We start from the raw sequence: 21939 nt of genomic DNA, 5'->3' as shown, positions 1-21939 counted from the left end.
GTGATCTTATGAGACTACCGAATTAAAGCATTGAAAATGGATACTGAAGGCAATCATTGCCTGAAAAGCTAGATTGTCCTCTCGGCTTGGTTCTGATATTACACAGAGTAAGATTTTCAAAGCCCTTAAACTCTCAAGTTCGTATCCTCAGCTCAAAATACAAATATTTGATGTTGATTCCATGAGGATGGGCATGAAATAGATGTCACTCCTCCTACCAATGAGGCACATCAAATCCCTCTAGGATTTCAGAACCATGAAATCCACAATGCTAAAGCGCATAACATTAAAACTCAAAATGCAGGGACTCATCACTTCGCTGGTTTAGAAAATGACCATGTTCACGCTATGCCAGAAATGCGCCACAGAATGCAGGAGTTAAAGTGCTATCAGGCAGAGTTAGAACGTCGACTAGTAGAGCGATCACAAATGAGACAGTCCAGGTCTTGGAGTCGTGTTACCATAGGACATGGAGATCATAGTCGTGATAAGGAAACCCCACAGAGGGTCCTTGATCAGCAATAGGATAATAATCAGCGGCGATCCCATTCATTTCAAAGGCACATGAGGTCACCACGATGCGACGACGAGCGTCGAGAAGGTGAAAGATGGGGGAGGGACGAATCTTGATCTCCCACGTTATAAACTCGCGAAGGAGACCGAGTCCTAAAAGGCATAGGGATACCCAAGAGCATTTAATTATGGGCCAGACTCCATTTTCTTCCCATGTCCTCCAGGTTCGTCTGCCTAAGCACTTTGACAAGACGACAGATTTAAAGTAGGAAGGAAAGTCGGATCCTCAGGAGCACATTGATGCCTTTGAGACTAGGATGAACCTTGAAGGAGTGGGAGATGTTATCCGATGTAAGGCTTTTCCGGTGACGTTGTCAGGCCCAGCAATGACTTGGTTTAACACACTGCCTTTTGGTTTAATCTCTTCATCGCCAATATTAAAACCAACTTCTTGGAACACTTTATCACAAGAAAAACTCAAGCCAAGCATTCGATCAAACTACTTGGCGTGAAACAGAAAATGGGAGAGAGAATCAGGGATTACTTGGATCATTTTAAAACTTTGTTGGAGGTAAACACAGGAACTCTCGAAGTCATGTGTCTATGCCTCATTGCTGGTCTGTTAAAGGAGATTTCAAGAGACATTTAACCTCCAAGGATATAAAATCCATGGAAGAGATCCATCAAATCACCCCGGAGTATATGCAAGATGAGGATGTCTCGAGGGTAGTCTCCATAAAAAGGAAAAACCCAGCCCCATCATCTAATAAGGCCGGGAGCTCGGGTCAATCATCAACCTCGAAGACATCTACACCCCGGGTTGGCAAGTTCTCCACATACACACCCCTGGTGGCGTTGTTAACAAAGGTGAACCAGCAAGTGTCTTACAGGGGTATCCTTTCAAGAGCAAGGCAAATTCGGCCAACGGCTTCTTTGAATAAGTTACAATACTGTGACTATCATAAGTCTTATGGTTACAGGACGAATGATTGTATTGATTTAAAGGATGCATTGAAGCAAGCAATTCAAGATGAAAAGCTTCCTAAGTTTGTTCAGCATGTCAGGCTGTCTAGACGACAAAATGACAATGAATATCGAGACTAGGAATTCCCAAAATATCAGGACTGTAGAAGTCCAAGATGATACTGCTCAAGTCATAGTAAACGTGGTTGTAGGCAAAAATGGATTCTCGAAGTGCAGGAATGCCATCAAGAAAGATGTAAAAGTTGTGAACTCGAAGATACTGAAGGTCACCATTGTCCCAACCATGCAGTACATGGCGGAAGAATTTCAGTATGACACAACGGAAGATGACGAGCCATTAGTAATCACTGCAAAATTGAGAAATGGAACTGTAAAGAGAATTTTGGTTGACACGAGGGCAAACTCAAATCTACTTTTCAGAAATGCTTTTGACTCGCTAGGATTAACAGATCAGCACCTGAAGTCATATATTCCTGGTGTAGTAAGTCTGGGAGATCACTAAATTAAGCCCGATGGAGTTATCGACCTCCTGTTTATAGTTGGAGAAGGTCCAAACGTATGGGTGGTACAAGCCGAGTTTTTTGTCCTAAAGGATTCAACGGCTGATAAAGTGATCCTTGGGAGGAAAATAATAAATGACCTCTATGCATTCATTTCAATTGAATTCTCAATTATGAAGTTCTTCACCTCCGAAGGTCGGGTCACCACAACCCGGGAAGATCGGGCAGCTGCCGTGAAATATAACAAAGCAAGTTTAACTTTAACGGATAAAGCCAAAGATTCTACTAGAGTGTTGTTAGTCGACTTATGCTCTCAAGTTTAGGAGAAACCGAGGCCGTAACCTAATGGGAGTTTGGAAAATTTTCAAATTGGTGACATTTTAGAAAAATACACTATGATCAACAAGGATCTGCCTTACCCCTTGAAGTCGGAGCTTAAGGACTTCTCGAAAGGTAATATGGCTTTATTTGCTTGGGAACCTTCCAAATGCCCAGAATTGACCCCACATTCATGTCTCACCAATTTGCTATTGACCTTACCTTTAAACCGGTTGCACAATGACGTCAGAAGATGTCGCTCGACCGAACTGCCGAGGTCAAAAAGCAAGTTCAAGGGTTGCTGGATGTTGGGTTCATTAGAGAATTAACATATTCAACGTGGTTAACTAATGTAGTAATGGTGAAAATCTGATGGGAAGTGGCGTATGTGTGTGGATTACACAGATTTAAACAAAGTCTGTCCAAAGGATTGATTTCACTTACCTAACATCGATAACATGATTGATTCAGTCTCAGAATATCGGAGTTTGAGTTTCTTAGATACTTATAGTAGCTATAACCAAATACCCATACAAAGGCTTGACGAGGACAAAACCACTTTTATTACCCCTTAAGGGATTTATTGTTATACTATAATGCCTTTTGGATTGAAAATGTACGAAGCACTTCTCAAAGACTGATGGCTAAGGTATTTAAGACATAAATCGAAAAGAATGAAAGTCTAGATTGACGATATACTAATAAAGACTAAGAGAGATTTTGACTTGATTGCCGACCTGAAGGAGATCCCCAGTAGCCTCCGACTACATCAAATGAGATTAAATCCAGTGAAATGTGCTTTTGGAGTCTGGAGAGATAAGTTTCTTGGCTTTATGGTAACACAAAGGGGGTATAGAAGCTAATCCTGAAAAATGTAAAGCTATACTAGATATTTCGAGTCCTCAAAGTCTCAAAGAGGTGCAAAGGCTCACAGGTCAGTTAGCCGCATTGTCAAGATTTTTGAGAGCTTCAGCTGAAAAGGTGAAGCCGATTTTTAATTTAATGAAAAAGGTAAGGATTTTGCATGGACAGAAGAGTGTGAGATAGCTTTCAAACATTTTAAAAACTTGTTATAGTCACCTCCCATACTGGCAAAGCCAAAACCTGGAAAACCCTTATAATTATACTTGTCTGTAACTGAGGAGACTATAGCTTCAGCTTTAATAGTAGAAGATGAAAGTAAAAGCCAATGACCTATCTATTTTGTTAGTAAGGTTCTTCAAGGTCCTGAGCTAAGATATTAGAAACTAGAAAAGTTAGCTTTTGCTCCACTCACATCAGCATGTTGGTTACGTCAGTACTTTCAAAGTTATTTAATTATTGTATGAACCGACCAACGAATTAAAAATTTTTTGCAAAATCCGACTTGGCAGGTCTAATGGTAAGTTGGTCTATAGAGTTGTCTGAATTTGATGTACAGTATGAGCCATGCTCACCCATTAAGGCTCAAGCAATGGTTATTTTTTAACTGAAATGACCAGTGTTATCAGAACCAGACCAACTCGCCTAGTCAGACCGAAAACCCGCTGAACCGGAAACAAAATTGATCCGGGTGAACTAGCTGATCGGACAAGGAAGAGAACCGACAACCGACAGGTTTGATAAAACCCAGACTGGTTCAAACTATTTTTTTTCTTCAAGTGAAACGACGTCGTTTCCATTATTTTTTAAAAAAAAAATGAAAGGCTGAAAGTCTGAAACCCTAACTCAATTCTCAGTTCCCACACCCAAAGTCCCAAACTCTAAACGGCTGAGACTGAGAGAGACCCGTTCAGGTTCAACCTTTCTCGCACCACCCAACCATAGCCAGCGCCACCTCCACCGAATGGTGCGACATCATCGGCTACTACTACTCAGAGTCGTCGTCTCGGTGGCTCCTATGTAGCTCGGCTCGTTTGCCTCCTACCTTGTGCCATTGTATGTTCATTATCATCCTCCTTTTTTCGATCCGGTCGTCCAATCGTCGCTGTCGTCATCGTCAACGTCATGCTTCTTCTCTGGTCTCCCTTTTCTCTAATGGCGATGCATCAACCATAAGGCATGTAATTTTATTTTTTTAAGTTATTCAGTATTTCAAATTTTCAATAATTTAGTACTTCAGTTAGAATTAATTGATTAATGATGTTAATTATCTATATTGAGTATATTTAGTTGATTATAAGTTTATAACTTGTTGAGTTATGTTAGATTGTTTAATTTTTTGTTTTATGTTGTTGCTGTAATATATTGTTGATTATAGTGCAATATATTCTTGATATATGTAATATATTGTTGTTATATTTGGTTGCTGTTGTATATTATTCTTAGTAGATTATTGTTGCTGGTAGATTAGTCATTTAGTCCTAGTTGATTAAGAATTTATGATGACTTCATCAAATACACCATTAGAAACACCAACTTCCCAAGAACAAGGATCAACTCCTAATGCGATAATTGAAACCCAAAAAAATAGCAATAGAGGAAAAACTTATCCTGAATAGGGCCATTGAAATTACTCCGTGGATATAATCTATGAATTGTTATTTTTATTGTGTTAAATTGAGATACTAATGTAATAGTACTAACAAATTTTATGTTTATTTTCATATTACTTATTTTTAGAATTTGAGACTTAATATTTATTAAAATGTTATTAAAGATATGTATTTTACATTTTAAGTTTTACATTTTTGGCTATTTTATATGTTTTACTTATGTGGGACCGGGTTAGCTGGTTGAACCAGTGATCCAATAGCCTGATCAGTTTGATCACCGGTTCAGTTCTAACAACTATGAAAATGACTCACCCGATTTTCGAGAACTTGGGATGGAAAATTCATGTAGATGGGGGCATCTAACATTAAAAATGGTAGGGCAGTCTCATCCTAATTAAAGGAGATGTCATGGAGATTGAAGCATCCATTAAATTTGATTTTTCCTATTTCTAACAATCAAGCTGAGTATGAAGCTTTGCTTGCAGGATTATTGTTAGTTAGGGATGTCAAAGCGATGGAAATCATTGTATTCAGTGATTAACAAATTGTAACGTCCCAGATCAATGGCAAATACTAGCCAAGGGATCCACAATTACAACAGTACTTGAAAAAAGTACAAAAGGATGTAAAATTCTCTGATTCCGTTTGTATTAAGCATGTGCCAAGAGAACAAAACACATGAGCTGATGTGTTGTCTAAATTATTAGCAAGTACTAAGCCTGGAGGCAGGAATCGAAGCTTGATATAGGAAGTGATCACAGAGCCTTCCGTTAGTATTGCTAAGGTTACGATCTCACATTCTAGCAACGTTAGTACTTGGATGAATCCTATATACATGTATTTAGAAAATGGAATCTTGTCAGATAATGCTAAAGAAGCTAAAAGGCTACAGTTAAAACAATTAAGTATACCATAATAAATGGGCAGTTGTATAAAACGGAGGTATCACAACCCTTATTGAAATGTTTGAATTCTCAACAAACACTTTATGTGTTGCAAAAGATCCATGAGGAATGTCGTGGACACCATTTGGGTGGAAGGTCATTGGCTCAAAAGGTCGTTAGAGCTAAATACTTTTGGCCCACTATCATTAAAGATACTATGAAGCATGTAAAGAAATGTTAAAAATGCCAGCTCCATGGTAATCTCCATCAGGCTCCACCTCATGAACTCGTATTCGTCATTCCGATAAGACCATTCTCAAAATCGGGGTTAGATTTGTTAGGCCTATTCCCTCAAGGGTCTGGACATGTAAAATACTTGATAGTGACCACAAATTATTTCACAAAATAGATTGAAGTATGCCACTAGCAAGCATTACCTTAGCTCAATATTGGAAGTTTGTATGGAGGGAGGTCCTCACAAGATTTGGAATTCCATAAGCGATTATCACGGATAACGGGACACAATTTACAGATTGTAAATTGGGAGAATTACTAAGCGATTTGGGTGTTCGAAAAATCTTTGCCTCAGTAGAGCATCCGCAAACAAATGGACAAGCTGAAGTTGCAAACAAGGTAATTCTAAAGGGCTTGAAAAAATGGTTAGATGATACTCCGAGGTCATGAGCTGTTGAGTTGTGGTTAGTGTTATGGTCCTATTTACCATAACCCAGTCTTCTACTGAAGGAATGCCATTCAGAGTTACCTATGGAGAAGAAGTAGTAATTCCAGTGGAAGTTAGAGAGCCCAGTCCAAAAAATGCTCCTTGGGAGTTTAGAACATCATAAAGGACATAACCAAATTGATGAAGTAAGGGCAGCAGTTAATCTGGCTGAACAAGCATTAAAGCAAATAGTCGCCAAAAGGTATAATACCAAGGTTAGGCCAAGGAGTTTGGAAACAGGAGACTTAGTACTAAAAAGGGCAACATCAAAACCTCGGAATCCCAGGAGAAGTTGGCCCCAACTTGAAAGGGCCCTACCGGGTTCGAGAAAATATGGGCAAAGAGGCTTACAAACTAGAGAACTTAGATGGTTCCAAAGTACCGAGAATATGGAATGCAGTTCATCTGAAAAGGTATTATTCTTAAGGCTTCCCGTGAACAGAATAAAGGCACTCTTTTCCTAAGAATGTAGGTTTTGAATGAGGCCTCTTTTATTTTCGAAAATTTTGTATTCAAATTTCATCAATAATACGACATTTTTTTTTATACTTGACTAATTGTTTTTTAATTAAATACATATGTTATCTGATATTTCTTGATGCAATCAAGTGATGAAGCCAAATTAACGGCCTTATCTGATATTTCTTGACGCGATCAAGTGCTAAAGTTGAATTAACAGTCAAGTAAAGCAATAAAGCGCATTTAATGATAAAAATAGCTAAGTAACAACTAAAAGCATTTAATGTCGATATTGGAAAAAGGTAAGAAATAACAAGTTCAATTACGAAATTAATAACATCACAAGTTATAATAACTTGGCTAGAGTTTAGAAAGTTCACAAAATAGCTAATCAAACTCCAGGAAAATAGGAAAGTGTTCAAGGTAATATGAATTCCCTAACTCAAAACACTTATAAAATTAAAAAAGAAATTACATAATGATTACAACTTTTCCACCCACCACTTTCTTGAAAGTGTTGATTTCGGAGTCGTCCAAGTCAGGAGCTATAAGATTGATCTGGTCACAGATGTTTCGCGTAGCATAAAAAATTCTATCCACAGCAGCACAGTCATCTTACTTGACTGATGTGTCTAGGGTCTCAATCTAAGTCATGAGCTCGGAAACTTGTTTCTTCATATTCTCTACTTTCAAATCTGAAGAGAACTTCCCCTCTTTCAAGTTGTCTATTTCACCTCGGAGGATGATCTACTCCTCTTGTAGAACAGCAAGTGCAGCACTCAGGCTCTTAATATGAGAATTGGTATTAGAAATTTCTTTATCCTTTACTGTGAAGTCGGCCCAAAGATTCAAGATCTCCACCTCAACATCTCAGACATAAGTTGTCAAGCAAAGGAGCAACCTCCGAACTCGAGGAATAGTGTCCTCCAAGGGTATCTTGTCAAGTACCAAGCAAGTATAAATATCTACTTCAAACTCAGTGCCCGAATTAGTTGAGGTGCCAACGGTAACATCTCGCATTTTTTAAAATCTAAATATGAATAAATTGTGATTTTATCTTATAAAGTTTAAACTTTATAATTTTAGGAATTATTCTATTGAAAATAATTAAATAGATTCGGAGATAATTTTATTTTAAACCAATTAAGATTCTTAAGTAATTTTATTATAATGAAATATTTTGTATAATTTTAGTAATTGAAAAATAAGAACAAATTGTACAATTTAACTTAAGTAATTTCTATTATGAATAAATTATTGTCTATTTTATTAAATTGAGTTCTTAGAGATTAATTTATTAGGAATGATTAAATGAATTTTTGTCAATACTTTAGGTTTAAGTCAATTAATATTTGTGTACAACTTTTATTTTAATTAGTTATTTTATATAAATTGAAACTAAAGTTATGATGGAAAAATAATGAAAGGTCATATGATTTAATTTAGGTAATTGATATTTCGAGTTTAACCGTATTTTATAAATTGTAATTAGTAGATTCATTTTATAATTTAAATTTGAAATAATTATTTTAACTCAATGATATATTGATAAATGAAGTTTTATCTGTTCTGAAAATAATTCTTACAGTATTATATTTAAATTCTAAATTGTTATTCTATCACAAATATTTTATAAAATTGTTATATTACTCATATATATTTAATCCTAACTCTAAAATTCCCAAATAAACCCTAAATTTCCTAATCCCTAAATCAAAACAAAAAATACATACATTTAGAAAGGGGAAGAACGAAAACATGGAAAGCTTGAGGGGAATAAAAGAGATAGAGAAGGAGAAGGGGGAATCGAGGGAGAAGAGAGGGGATGGAAGTTGCAACGCCCTGCACACTCGTCGCTGCCGTTCCGTGTAGTCCGCCCTGGTGCTGGTTGAACAGGGATGAGGGAGAGGCGTCGAGAGAGAGACACGATGGAGGTTAGAGGGTAGAGCTGCCATCACTGCCGTCGCGTCCATGGATCCCGAGCTCGCGTTGCCATCTTTGATCTTCAGCGCCGCCGTGGAGGAGAATAGAGGAGTCACCATCGCTGGAGAGAGGGAGAGCCAGAGAAGGAAGACGAAACGTGTGAGAAGGATGACACACAGAGGAGGAATCGTTCCTCTGCCGACGCCATCGCCAGAATTTCTGGCTGCTGCTGTTGTTTATAATGAGTTAATCGTGCCTAGCTACCATAATCACCACCATTTCTGAGCTCTCATTGTTCTGTAACATTCTGTAATTGCCTCTGATGTTCTTGGCTCTGTTGGGATTGCTGGAATCGTTACAGTTGGAACTTGTCACTGGCGAAGAGGAGTGACTGCACCATCCTCTTCATTTTGACACTAAACCTCTATTCATAACCTTGTAAAGCTCTCGCTCTTGTTTTGTTTGGTACTTTGTTTCTCTGTATGTTCTTATTTTAATTATGATATCTAATATCTATGTTTTAGTACTGCGGTATTTATGCTGGAACTGTCAAAATTGTTGCTGCTGTGAGCGTAACTAGAGTTGGGGTTGCTGCTACCGTCTCGGTCACGTTGGAATTGTCGCCGCTACTGCTGCCATTTTAGACTAAGCAGGGATTGTTGCATTAAATAACATGATTGCGACATCGAGGTAGGGTTAATTTAAACGGTTTTAATTTAAGAATGCCCACAAAGTTTATTGATTAATTGCAAATAGGTTTAATTGTTGTGAATAATTGATTGGCTATATGGATGTTGAATATGATTGAGCTTGTTGATTTTATGAGATTGATTGGTTATGTGTAAATTATGAATTGTTGATAAATGATTGCTGAGAGTCCTGAATCTTGGAGTTATTGGTTGATTGTTGTTGAGCTGGTTATTATATATATTATCATGGTGGTGGGCTTGGTTGGTATTTTTTTGGAATTGATTTTGAGAGGAATTGAAGGTTAAATTTTGAAATATTAAACTTTTGTAGGAAGCCTTATTTTTTGAGATAAATGGCAATTTTGAAAAGCAAACCAGTAATTCGATAATGATCGAAATAATGAGATTAAAAGTTAAAGTAAATTACAATTAGTATAGTTGCTAAGATTTAAATTTTGAAGATTTTGTATTAACTAGAAAATTAGTTATGATTTTTCAAAGTTGTATTGTAAAATCAGATTTTCTGCATTACTTTTAAACGAAGTTAGAAACTCTGAAAAGCTATAACTAATTCTGTGATGATCGGAATTGTGTGGGATTAAGTCTGGATTAAACTTGAGAATGTATAGAACTGGACTGAAAATTTTGAGGCATTTTCGTTAAATACACAATTTATGACAATTTTTAAAGTTAGGTCGATAAATATATCCTACAGTAGAAAAGTTTAAATAGGGCAGCAACTTGTTTGTCTTGCTGTGATTCCTACAAGTTGAGTTTTGGGGCGAAACTAATTTTGTTTTAAAATTTGATTAACTTGGTTCATTTCTCTAAAATTTTATAATTTTAGGATTTAAGGATTGGGAGTTGTGGATTTTGAAATTTAGGTAAAAATAAGTCAAAATCTGTTTTAGAAACCAACAAGCTTAGTATCTTTCGACTTGTATAACTTTTACTACAAAACTTCGAATAGGCTAAAATTTGGTTTGTAAACTCCTAACTTATCTAGCAACAAGTGTGTCTTAGTTTCAACCTGATTGTTATTCAATTCTAAGAGTTACAAGTATTGGAAGTTGTTGCATAACTTGCTGAAAACTAATTCTCTCCAGCTTTAATCATTAACTTTCAAAAATTCACAACTCCCAATCCTTAACTCCTAAAATTTTGACATTTTAGAGCAATGAACCAAGTTAATCAAACTTTAAAACAAAATTAGTTTTGCTCCAAAACTCAGCTTGTAGGAATCGCAACAAGATAAACAAGTTGCTGCCATGTTTGAATTTTTTTGCTGCAGGACAGATTTATCGACCTAAATTTAAAAATTTTCCATAAATTGTGTATTTAACGAAAATGCCTCAAATTTTTCAATCTAGCTCTATACATTCCCAAGTTTAATCCAGATTTGGTCCTACGTAATTCTAATCATCACTGAATTTGTTATAGCTTTTCAAAGTTTCTGACTTCGTTTAAAAGTAATGCAGAAAATCTGATTTTACAATACAACTTTAAAAAAACATAACTAATTTTCTAGTTAATACGAAACCTTCAAAATTTAAATCTTAGCAATTATACTCATTGTAATTCACTTTAACTTTTAATCTCGTTATTTCGATCATTATCGAATTACTGGTTTGTTTTTCAAAATTGTCGTTTATCTCAAAAAATTAGGCTTCCTACAAAAGTTTAACATTTCAAAATTCAACCTTCAATTCCTCTCAAAATCAATTTCAAACAAATACCAACCAAGCCCACCACCATTATAATATATCTAATAACCAACTCAACAGCAATCAACCAATAACATCAAGATTCAGCACTCTCAACAATCATTTATCAATAATTCATAATTCACACATAACCAATCAATCTCATAAAATCAACAAGCTCAATCATATTCAACATCCATATAGCCAATCAATTATTCACAACAATTAAACTTATTTGTAATTATTCAATAAACTTTGTGGGCATTCTTAAATTAAACCCCCTACCTCGATGTCGCAGTCGTATTATTTAACGCAACAATCCATGCTTAGTCTAAACTGGCAGCAGCATCAGCGACAATTCCAACGTGACCAAGACGGTGGTAACAACCTCAACTCTGGTTACGCTCGCAGCAACAACAATTTCGACAGTTCCAGCATAAACAACACAATCTAAAATAGAGATATTAGATATCATAATTGAAATAAGAACATACAGAGAAATAAAATACCAAACGGAACAAGAGCGAGAGCGTTACAGGACTATGAATAGAGGTTTAAGGTAAAAACGAAGAGGATGGTGCAGTCATCCGCCGGTGATAAGTTCCAACTATAACAATTTCGGCAAACCCAACAGAGTCAAGAACATCAGAGGTAATTACAGGATGTTATAGAACAATAAAAGCTTTAGTACACGTATTTAGAATAGTACATATATTGTGAGGTTGTGATGTCATAAACTTCTCTTCTTATGTTTTTTAGAGGCTATGAATTATCTTTTAGGTTAAATTGATTTAAAAAAATAAATTGTTATTATCATTATTTGTTTGATATTTCATTGTGGTATCATATTTTTAAATTTATGACGTCACTACAATTAAATCATTAAAGCCTTTGAAATTAACCGCACATTATTATTTCTTTTTTTTTTTCGTTGTTGGTCATGGGCTCATAGCCACCCGTTATTACAAACACAAAGAAGAATAGGCAGATACAAATTTTGTGAGAAAATAACAAAGAGACTCAAAACAGAAAGGGTCCAAAAATTATCTACTTACGCAATGCAGTCTAGTTAAAGGACCAAATAAATGCCCTCTTGTGCTACCTATGTATGCCCCATGAGTCATGTCTCTCTCCTCAAACTCCGTTTGAAACAATGCCTAAGATTAAAGACCGTCCAATTTATCCAAAAAAAAAAAAAAACCTCGGTCTGATGCTACAACTCTGAATAGTGAATGCAATTATCGTATCAGAATTTCAATTGTTTACTTGTTTAACTGACCACTCTATTAAGCTGAGTAATTACTAAGAACTTGTTTGGAACGTTAAGAATTAAAATTTATTCAAGAATTATTTTTTTTGCTTTTAAAATAACTAAAATTACATAATTTGAATTTTTTTTTAAATTTTAATTTTAATTTTTTCTTCATTTATAAATCAAACTAAAAAATATTTAATTTCTAAATTCACTCACAAATATTTTAAACTTAAATTTTATTCTATTAATATATTATTTTTTTTTTGTGATTATATATCATATTATAATAATCTATCTATCTATATACTAAAACTGGATATTCCCCCCAACTAATAAAAGTGAGGTGTCGATTCCTCATGAATTTATTTTTCTGCCAAAATAAATGCATTATTTTCTCTTCTAAGTTTATTTTATAAAAATATCTTTATTATAATTATATACTAATTAGCATTTAAGTAATAGTGCATAATTATAGTAATCAATATTTAATATATTATTAAACTACTTATCAATTATCAATCGAAAATATTTTTAATAATTTTAATTATAATAATAATAATATTAATAATAATAATATGATAATGGCACCAGTTATTAATAACTAATTTATATTTCTTTAAATAAATTTATTTTAGAAAAATATCTTTATTATAATTATATTATAATATTATAATTAATATTTAATGAATAATACCTAATTATACTAATTTAAGAAAATATCTTTATTATCTATCTATCTATCTATCTATCTATTTTATTATATAAAAATCAGGTTTTTGCACTTAATGATAAAATTGATGTGACATACTCTTGATGTATTTCTTGATTTATTTCAATTAATTCGTTAAAATAAATTAATTATAATTAATTAATTATATCAATTAATTAATTTAATTAGACATTCAAATCTCAACATTTATTATAATTTATATGAATTGATTAATTATAATTAATTATATCAATTAATTAATTTGTTTAATTATATTACTTATTTGATTTGGTTGGAGTAAATATTAAATTATTTAATAAATAATAAATATGATAACGAAATATATGAATTAATTTAATTAGTTTATTTTTCTCAATATCACCTTATACAAGATCAAATATTTTTTACTCATTCGCTCTCTTTTCTTTCTCTCTTCCTCCCTCCCTCCCTCTCTCGTGTTTAGGGTACAATTTTTGTAATTTATTTTTTATTTCTTTTATCTTTATTTATATATTTTATTTTTTATATTTTTATTTATTTTAATTGTTTCTATTAGGCGCATACTTTTTTTCTTTTAGCTTCTGATTAACAAAAAATGTGTCATCTTTACGTTATTTTTACATAATCTTACTATAATTTTGTTTTGTAATATTCTATTTTATCATGTGTACTTCAATTCATATATATATTGTTCGTCTGGTCGGTTATCGAACAGGTCGGGTATACCGAATATGTGTCACGAAGGTGGGGGACCAGGATCCAAGATGCTGGAGCGTGACTGGACTTCCTTGGCTGACACTGGAAGGTGAGTGGAGGAGCTGCACGACCTCTCGAGCTGTTGTGGTGAAGAATAGGGGGAGCCACCTGCAAAAGGTCCGACGCCCAAGTTAGAATCTATACAGATGGCAGTAAAAGTGAGGGTATAGTGACGTACTGTGGAGGAGGGGTAGGACCCTCCCCTTATATACTCTGTGCCTAGGGCGGGCTCCATTGGGTCAGACCTGCCTTTCAGGAAGTTTTCCTACCCAGCTGTCATGTGCCTTGCTAGAGGAGAGGGAATGTTCGGGTGTTCCCCTCAGGTCGGATGTTAAGCACTCACCGGGTCGGCCGCTCGGACCGGGGCATTGCACTAGGTGGGCCAGGCCGGAACAGTGCCCCCAACGCGCCAGCTAGGGTCGTGAGCGCCGTTGTTGGTGCGTTCTAGCGCCTTGGTTATCTCGTCGCTTGGTCGGCTGGCTACCACTCGCGGTTGGGGCATGCCCCCTACGCGCGAGTGGGTCTTGTCGCTTCGAAGGAACGTCTTTTATCGCCTCATTTTTTGTGCCAGGCATTTAATGCTCTTAATGGCAGATTTGAACCCTGAGTGAAATGTCCGTCTGACCCCTGCCTTTCGCGCTTCTAGGCGTCAGTTGCTATTTCGTTTTCTCTCATCTTTACGTTTCAGTTTCCCAAACTATTGTCACACACTCCTCATTTCCTCTCTTCGCTCTCTGAAGTTCTTTGCTGTGAATCGTCCGTTTTATCCAAATTCCTCTGAGATTCTCCAGCTTTTTTTTATCATCATCATCATTCTAGTAAGTTTCCTCTTTTTCCCTGCTCCTTAGTTTTATTTTGTGGTCATGCCTTGGTTTGGTTTTGTCCATATACTGTGTATTTTGTTGGATTGCATGCCTGATTCGACCAATGCTAGGTAGATACTAGGGGGTTACCATATTAGGTTTTCTGGTTTTTAGACTTTTAGCTTTCACTTGACTGTAGATTTAGCCTTTGTTTAACTGCAGATAGGCAAATTGTAGTTTCTGGTGCTAGTCCTGATTTCCCTACCTCATAGACTAATTCTGAGTGGTGTCCTCACTGTAGGTATGGACCAACGTCCCGTCGCGAGGGTTCCTGCCGCGAGAGCGCCTGTAGATCGGTACGCCTGGGTGACCTCAGACGTGAAGGACACCCCCTCGCAGATGACCTTAGAGGAACTCACGGAGTTTCGTGAAGCGGATTACCTCTGCGGAGGAGGTCCCGAGGAGGCAAACTATGAGGTGTTTGTTCCTAATGACCGACAACGGATATGCCATCTGAACCTGCACACCCCCCGAATCACCGATTGAATTTGGATGTACAAAGCGATGTTCACTAATTTGAGGATTCGCATTCCCTTCTCCCCCTTTTAAATGGCGCTGCTAAACCAGTGTGATATGGCGCCGTCTCAATTGCATCCGAACAGCTGGGCCTCTATCCACTTCTTCGAGATGGTTTGCAAGTTTCTAGAGTTACTGGCCTCCATAGAGGTGTTCTTATTTCTTTTTATTTTGACAAATCCTTCTAAAGAGGGAAGAGCAAAGAAAGGGTTCATGTCGTTTCGGGCAACCCAAGGTCGGAGGATCTTTGGCCTGTTCGAGGACTCCTACCATGGATTCAAAGATAAATATTTCAAGGTTCGCCCTGCTGCAGGTCGGCACCCCTTCTGGCTGACTCTGGAGGGTGAACACCGCATCCCAACCTACTGGAGTTTTGGGGCAGAAGCTAACGCGTTCGCGAAAGTGACGTACAAAGGGTTGTCCCCAGAAAACAAAAATATAGCCGATGTGTTGTTGGCCGTGTTCGGGAAGATCCGCGTCAATCCCCACCTCTTGATGGGGGATCCTGAAATGGGCAAAACCTACATTTGTGAGTTACCGGGTGGTCGTTAACCCCCTCCTTTTCTTGTTCATCATTGTTTATCATGATTTTAACTGGTTTTTGTTTTGTTTTTTACTTTGCAGTATTCATGGCTGCCGACCAAGTTAGTCTTGATAATTTGATGTCCAAGTTCCTCCTTGGGGATGATGAGGACAGCTCCACCACTCTTCCCATAGATCACGCGGCTGCACCTGGTCTTGAGGTTCAGTCCTGACCTCCTCAGAGAGAAGTCGCTGGGACCAGCTCCAACCCGGTTCCCCCAGCAAAAGAGGCTTCGGGGGAATGGGGAGGTCTAGAGGTCACCAATGTCGATAACCCCAGGAAGAGGAAACTGACCTCTTCCCCGGAAGGAGTGCTTACTGTCATGGAGAAGAATTTTGACGCCGGCTACTTCATCGACGCTCAGCTTTTCCCGGGGACAGAGGAAGTCTTCGATGGTGGGGACCTTGCCTCCTAGGCCAAGTGGGTGTACCGCACTCTACTCCGGGCTGCCGCGATTGCGAGGAAGGGCGGAGCCCGTTTTGGCCGGTGCCCAGAACCTGGAGGGCAAGCTTCAAGGAGCTGTTAAGTCTGTGGAGAGGACGAAGGCGGAGGGGACGACGTTGAAGGCCCAACTAGCTACTTCAGCAGAGAAGTTGACGGCCTCTGACGCAGCGATCACTCAGCTTTCCGAGCATAAGCTTGCCTTGGAAAGCCAGGTTTCTGCTGCGCAAGCTCGGGTGGCAGAGCTGGAAAAGAAACTGGCCGCTTCCATGGCCTCGGCTGATGCTGCCAAGGCTGAGGTTGCTGCTTTGAAGAAGAAGAATAAAGAGACTGTGAAGGAGGTTAGGGACGCATTCATGGCCACCGACAAAGCGATTAAGGCCCAGGTGAAGCTCCTAGCTCCCGAGTTTGATGTGTCCGCTGTGGGTGCCTTCAAGACCATCAAGGATGGGAAGATTGTCGACCTCTCCAAGAAATGTGTTATTTGTACTTTATCTCTTTGTTTTTTGTTTGGTAGTTTGTAAGACTTTTGTCGTTCTACCATTCTGACTTTTGAAGCCGACTTGGGGCTTTTCTGTGTAATTGTTTTACTTTAAAACAATTTTATGACAAAAAATGAAGCCGAGTTGTGGCTTTTTCGCTTAAGCGTCTAGAATCTGGCCTTATTTAGTAGCCATTTGTTGTAGCATCCGCGACTTCAATGGTTCCCGGGGTGATCAATCCCGTGATCAATCCCGGGATGCCGTGTAGTTATTGAATTTGGTAATTTACAACACAAGGTAATTTAAACAATTTAAATGGTGCATTAAAATATTAACTTTGAAACAAGAAAGGAATAATTAGTGTAGTCTGAACACAATTATACCATGATAAATTGCGATTCACGTAAACAACCAATGGGAAGATAGTGCAGACATAAAATAAAATGGGCCTCACTCAAACTGGGATATCGCCTGATCGTCGGGTACGTCTCGGCTTCTAAGAGTAGAATCCCCTTAGATTTCTCACGTTCCACGTTCTAGAAACTTCCCTGCCATCCAGACGTTCCAACTTGTATGCTTCGTTGCCAACTACTTCCTTTATCCTGTATGAACCTTCCCAGTTTGCTGCTAACTTCCCTTCCCCTGGTGTCGGCATCCCTACGTCATTACGTCGCAGGACTAGGTCATTTGGCTCAAAATTTCTTTTTAGTACTTTGGCATTGTAACGCAGGGCTGTTCTTTGTTTCAACGCCACCTGAGATAGGTGGGCCATCTCTCTGACCTCATCTGCCAAGTCCTTCTCCACGGCTTCCTCGACATTTCCCAAAAGTTGTCGGGGGCTCGGTTCCCCAATTTTCATGGGTATTATCGCGTCCACCCCATAGGTTAGCCGGAAGAGCGTCTCCCCGGTGGAGGACTGCTGTGTTGTGTGATAGGACCATAGGACCGACACTAGCTCGTTTGCCCAGACTCCCTTTTTTTGGTCAAGACACTTTTTAAGACCTTGTAGGATGACCTTGTTTGCTGCTTCAACTTGGCTGCTAGTTTGGGGGTGCTCGACGAATGAGAAATTCTACTTTATCCCTATGCCAGCAAGGAATTCTCTGAACCTTTTGTTGGCAAACTGTGTTTCGTTGTCCGAGATGACGACCTCGAGACTCCAAACCTGGAGATTACTTGCCTCCATATGAACTTTCTGCAATTTTCCGAGGATATGCTGGCCAACAGCTTGGCTTCCACCCACTTGGTGTAATAGTCAATGGCGACAATTAGGTACTTAACCTGCCCAAGTCCGACTAGAAAAGGTCCTAACAGGTCGACACCCCATTAGGAGAATGGTCGGGAGGCCATCAGCAGGCTCAGCTCCGCTATGGCGCTTTGTAAAAGTTGGAATTTTCCTGGCATATCCTGCATTTCTTTACGAACTCTTGGGAATCTGGCATCATTGAGGGCCAATAGTAACCAGCCCTGACAAGATTTCGAGCCAGGGCCTTTCCTTCAATATGATGGTCGCAGCACCCTTCGTGGACTTCGCTTAACATGTAGTCCGTCTGGTAAGGGCGTAGGCACTTCAACAGAGGTTGGCTCAGCCCTTTCTTAAATAGTCGTCCATCTATTATCGCATAGTTGGCCGCTTCCCTTCTCAGCGCTTTTGCAGCCTTGTCGTCATCAGGGAGTTTATCGTTTTCCAAGAAGTCGGTGATTGGGTCCATCCATGAGGAGACGTCGGCCGTTTAGGTTATGTGTAAAGTGACTGTTGGATCTTTCACTAAACCCTATATTAGGAGATCAGCTCGGGTGTTCCTCTCCCTTGGGACGTGTTGCACCGCGACCTCTTCGAATTCCTCACTCAGCTTTTTTACTTTTTCCAAGTACTTTTGCAGCAGAGAATCCCTAGCTTGATACGTTCCATTAATCTGTGATGTGACGACCTGAGAGTCGCTGCATACCTCCACCCTGGTTGCCCCCGACTTCCCTTGCCAGGACCATGCCACCAAGAAAGGCTTCATACTCTGCTTGGTTATTGGACACCGGGAACTCGAATTTGATTGATTGCTCATACACCACCCCGGTTGGGCTCTCCATGATAATCCCTGCACCTACAAACATTTGGTTGGAAGCTCTGTCCACATGGAGTTTCCACCATTTGCTTGGTACTTCGTGGGGGTCTCCCGTCACTTCCACGAGGAAATCGGCCATCGCCTGGGGTTTGATTGCGTGTCTGGGTTCATACTACAGGTCATATTGAGATAGCTCGATTGCCCAAGTCATCATTCTTCCCGCCAGGTCGGGCTTTTGCAAAACTTGGCGTATCGCTTGATCCGTCCTGACGCCTACCTAATGTCCATGGAAGTACTGCCGCAACCTTCGGGATGAGGTCAAGAACGCATATGCCAACTTTTCCAATTTACTGTATCTCAACTCTGCTCCCTGTAAGGCTTTGCTAACAAAGTAGACCGGCTGCTGAGTTCTCCCTTCCTCTTGTACCAAGATGGCTGCCAAGGCTTCGTCCATCCCTGCTAAGTATAAGAACAATGTTTTGCCATACCTTGGCTTACCGATGACAGGGGGCGCCAAGATTATGTTCTTGAAGTGGTTGAAGGCCTCCTTGCATGCTGGGGTCCACTCGAAAACTATTCCTTTTTTCATCAAGTTGAAGAATGGAAGGGCTTTGGCCGCCGACGCGCCGAGAAATCGAGATAGGGTTGTGAGTCTTCCTGCCAGTCTCTGTACGTCTTTGACGCATCCCGGGCTCGTCATTCGCAAGATTACTTCGCATTTCTCAGGGTTATCATGAACCCCAAGAAATTCCCAGCCTCCATGCCGAAGGCGCACTTGAGGGGATTAAGCCTAATATTGTGTCGTCGGAAGGATGCGAACACGGTTTCTAGGTTGCCGACGAGGTCTTCTGCTTGTGTTGTCTTAACTAGGATGTCATCCACATACACTTCTACCGACCTACCGATAAGGTTACCGAACACCTTGTTCATGATTCTCTGATAGGTAGCTCCCGCGTTCTTTAGTCCAAACGGCATTACCTTATAGCAGTATGTGCCCCCTGGCGTTATGAATGTCATTTTCTCTTCGCTTGGCCGGTGCATCGGGATCTGGTTGTAGCTAGAGTACGCGTCCATGAAACTTAGGAAGCGGTACCCTATGGCCGCGTCCACTAGTGCATCAATGTTACGGAAAGGGAAGCAGTCCTTGGGAAATGCCTTGTTAAGGTCGGAGTAGTCTACGCACATCCTCCATTTTTCATTGGATTTCTTAGCCAGGACTACATTTGATAGCCAAGTCGAGTAATCCAGTTCTCGGATGAACCCCGCTTCTAGCAGACTAGTCGTTTGCCTGGCCACCTCTTCAGCTCTCTCTTGAGACATCTTTCTTCTTCTTTGTGCCACGAGCTTGGCCTCTGCCTTCACAGCCAGGTGGTGTGACATGAACAGGGGGTCGATCCCCGGCATGTCGGCTGGCGTCTAGGCGAACAGATCGCCATTTGCCTGAATTGTCTCCACCAATGGCTCTTTCAAGTTATGTGGGAGGTTTCTGTTTACAAAGGTAAACTTGTCTTCCGAGTCGCCGACCCTAAACTTCTCGAGGTCTCCTTCAGGCTCCGGTCTCGGCTTGTTGTCGATCCTAGCATCCAGATTAGCTAGGAAAACCCCGAACGCCTCTTTTGACTTCTTCCTTAGGTTGAGGCTGGCATTGTCGCACGCGACCGCCGTTTCTAGATCTCCCCTGATGGATCCCACTGACCCATCGTCGGCCACGAACTTCATCATCAGTAGCTTGGTATATATTACTGCTCCAAACTCGTTGATGGTTTTCCTTCCCAAGATAAGGTTGTAGGCCGTGGAGTCCCTTAGAACAACGAACTTTGCCATTGGCAACCTCTTTCCCTGACCCTCTCCTATGGAGACCGGGAGGGAGATTATTCCATCGGGCTTGATAAAGTTATCCCCCAAGCCAACCACCCCGTGTTGGTGGGTTTTTAAGTCGGCTTCTCGGATGCCCAGAGCGTCAAACACATATTGGAACATGATGTTTGCGTCGGCTCCGGTGTCAACGAGAATTCGTTTGACCAACCCAGTTCCCACTCTTGCTGTTATTACCATGGGGGGAGTTCTTCGGTACATCGTGGAACCATTGGTCCTCTGGTCCGAATGATATTGTCGGGGCTTTCCCCGGGGGCTCATGGATATATAGAATTAAATAAACCTAAGATTGCAATCATAGAGAAGAGCAACACACAAAAAATGAAATAAGTAGTCCAATGATGTAACCACACAATAAGGCTCAAAAACTCACAAGTTGTATGTTCCTTAACTCAAAAACCATATTCCACAATGTATAAATCATGCAAGTTTTAAAATATTTCAACTCAATTCAATTTGAATTTCAATGCCCTATATAAAGAGTAAGTTTCTTGGAAATTTCATTAAATTAACTAACATTTATTCTATATATGTATATATAATGTGATTGGATGAAATAAGTCAAAAATCCTAAATTTAATTCCTAATTTCAATCAAAGCAAAATAGCAAGTGTATAGGAAACCAAACTTAGGTACAATCATCACATCATCCCAAATCAAAACCAAGACTAAAAATCAAAAAGAACATATGTACAAGCCAAAATTTAGAGCAAAATGTCAAAATATCCATAACTACTCTATAATACTAAGTGCAAGGTGTTGAGAAAGAGAGATTTACGTCCCAAAGTTGTGGATCATCCCCCTCACTTAAACGTTGCACGGTCCTCCGTGCATGCACTCAATCCGGGGGGTGAAGAGATGCTCTAAGAGGCTCCACCTTCAGTTGGTGGGCACCAGAGCTCCGGGTTGCTGTATAAACACAGAAACAAGAATTGAGGAAAAAGTCATAGCAGTGTGGTATGATAGAAGACAATGTGTGTATTCTAAGTGTGCACGGTTTAGAAAACAACACATTGGTCAGACAAAATGGGAACCACAAAAGCAAAAGAAATAGCATGTTCCTCAACTAAGTGGCCTAGGTTGTAAGTGAAGAAAAAGCAAAGTTTAAAGTACAAGCAACCCTAGGTAACTACAACTAAAATGAATTGAATGTAAAAGATATTGGATATTGAAATTGTGCAAGTGAAAGCTCAAAATTAATATAAAATGGCACAATTTACAATAACCAATC

General features: G+C 39.1%; 2 protein-coding genes and 1 long non-coding RNA gene across 3 annotated transcripts; 2 read left to right on the top strand and 1 right to left on the bottom strand.

The window, feature by feature from the left end:
* The first annotated feature begins 8396 nt into the window (after window positions 1-8396).
* Window positions 8397-9671, top strand: LOC114924234 (uncharacterized). Its single transcript, XR_003811258.2, has 2 exons — window positions 8397-9214; window positions 9301-9671. It is a non-coding gene; the product is annotated as an uncharacterized lncRNA (long non-coding RNA).
* Window positions 9672-15764: 6093 nt separating this feature from the next.
* LOC140184003 (uncharacterized) lies at window positions 15765-16925 on the top strand. Its single transcript, XM_072234121.1, has 2 exons — window positions 15765-15796; window positions 15892-16925. The coding sequence occupies exon 2, from the start codon at window positions 16243-16245 to the stop codon at window positions 16813-16815; it is 573 nt and encodes a 190-aa protein (XP_072090222.1). The 5' UTR covers window positions 15765-15796; window positions 15892-16242; the 3' UTR covers window positions 16816-16925.
* Window positions 16926-18140: 1215 nt separating this feature from the next.
* On the bottom strand, window positions 18141-18485 carry LOC140183811 (uncharacterized). The gene has a single exon (XM_072233127.1). It carries the CDS (start codon window positions 18483-18485, stop codon window positions 18141-18143), a length of 345 nt encoding a protein of 114 aa, XP_072089228.1.
* Between the last annotated feature and the right edge of the window lie 3454 nt (window positions 18486-21939).

Source organism: Arachis hypogaea, chromosome 1 (assembly GCF_003086295.3).
Source record: "Arachis hypogaea cultivar Tifrunner chromosome 1, arahy.Tifrunner.gnm2.J5K5, whole genome shotgun sequence".
Classification (NCBI taxonomy): Eukaryota; Viridiplantae; Streptophyta; class Magnoliopsida; order Fabales; family Fabaceae; genus Arachis; species Arachis hypogaea.
This window is presented reverse-complemented; position numbering and strand designations above follow the sequence as displayed.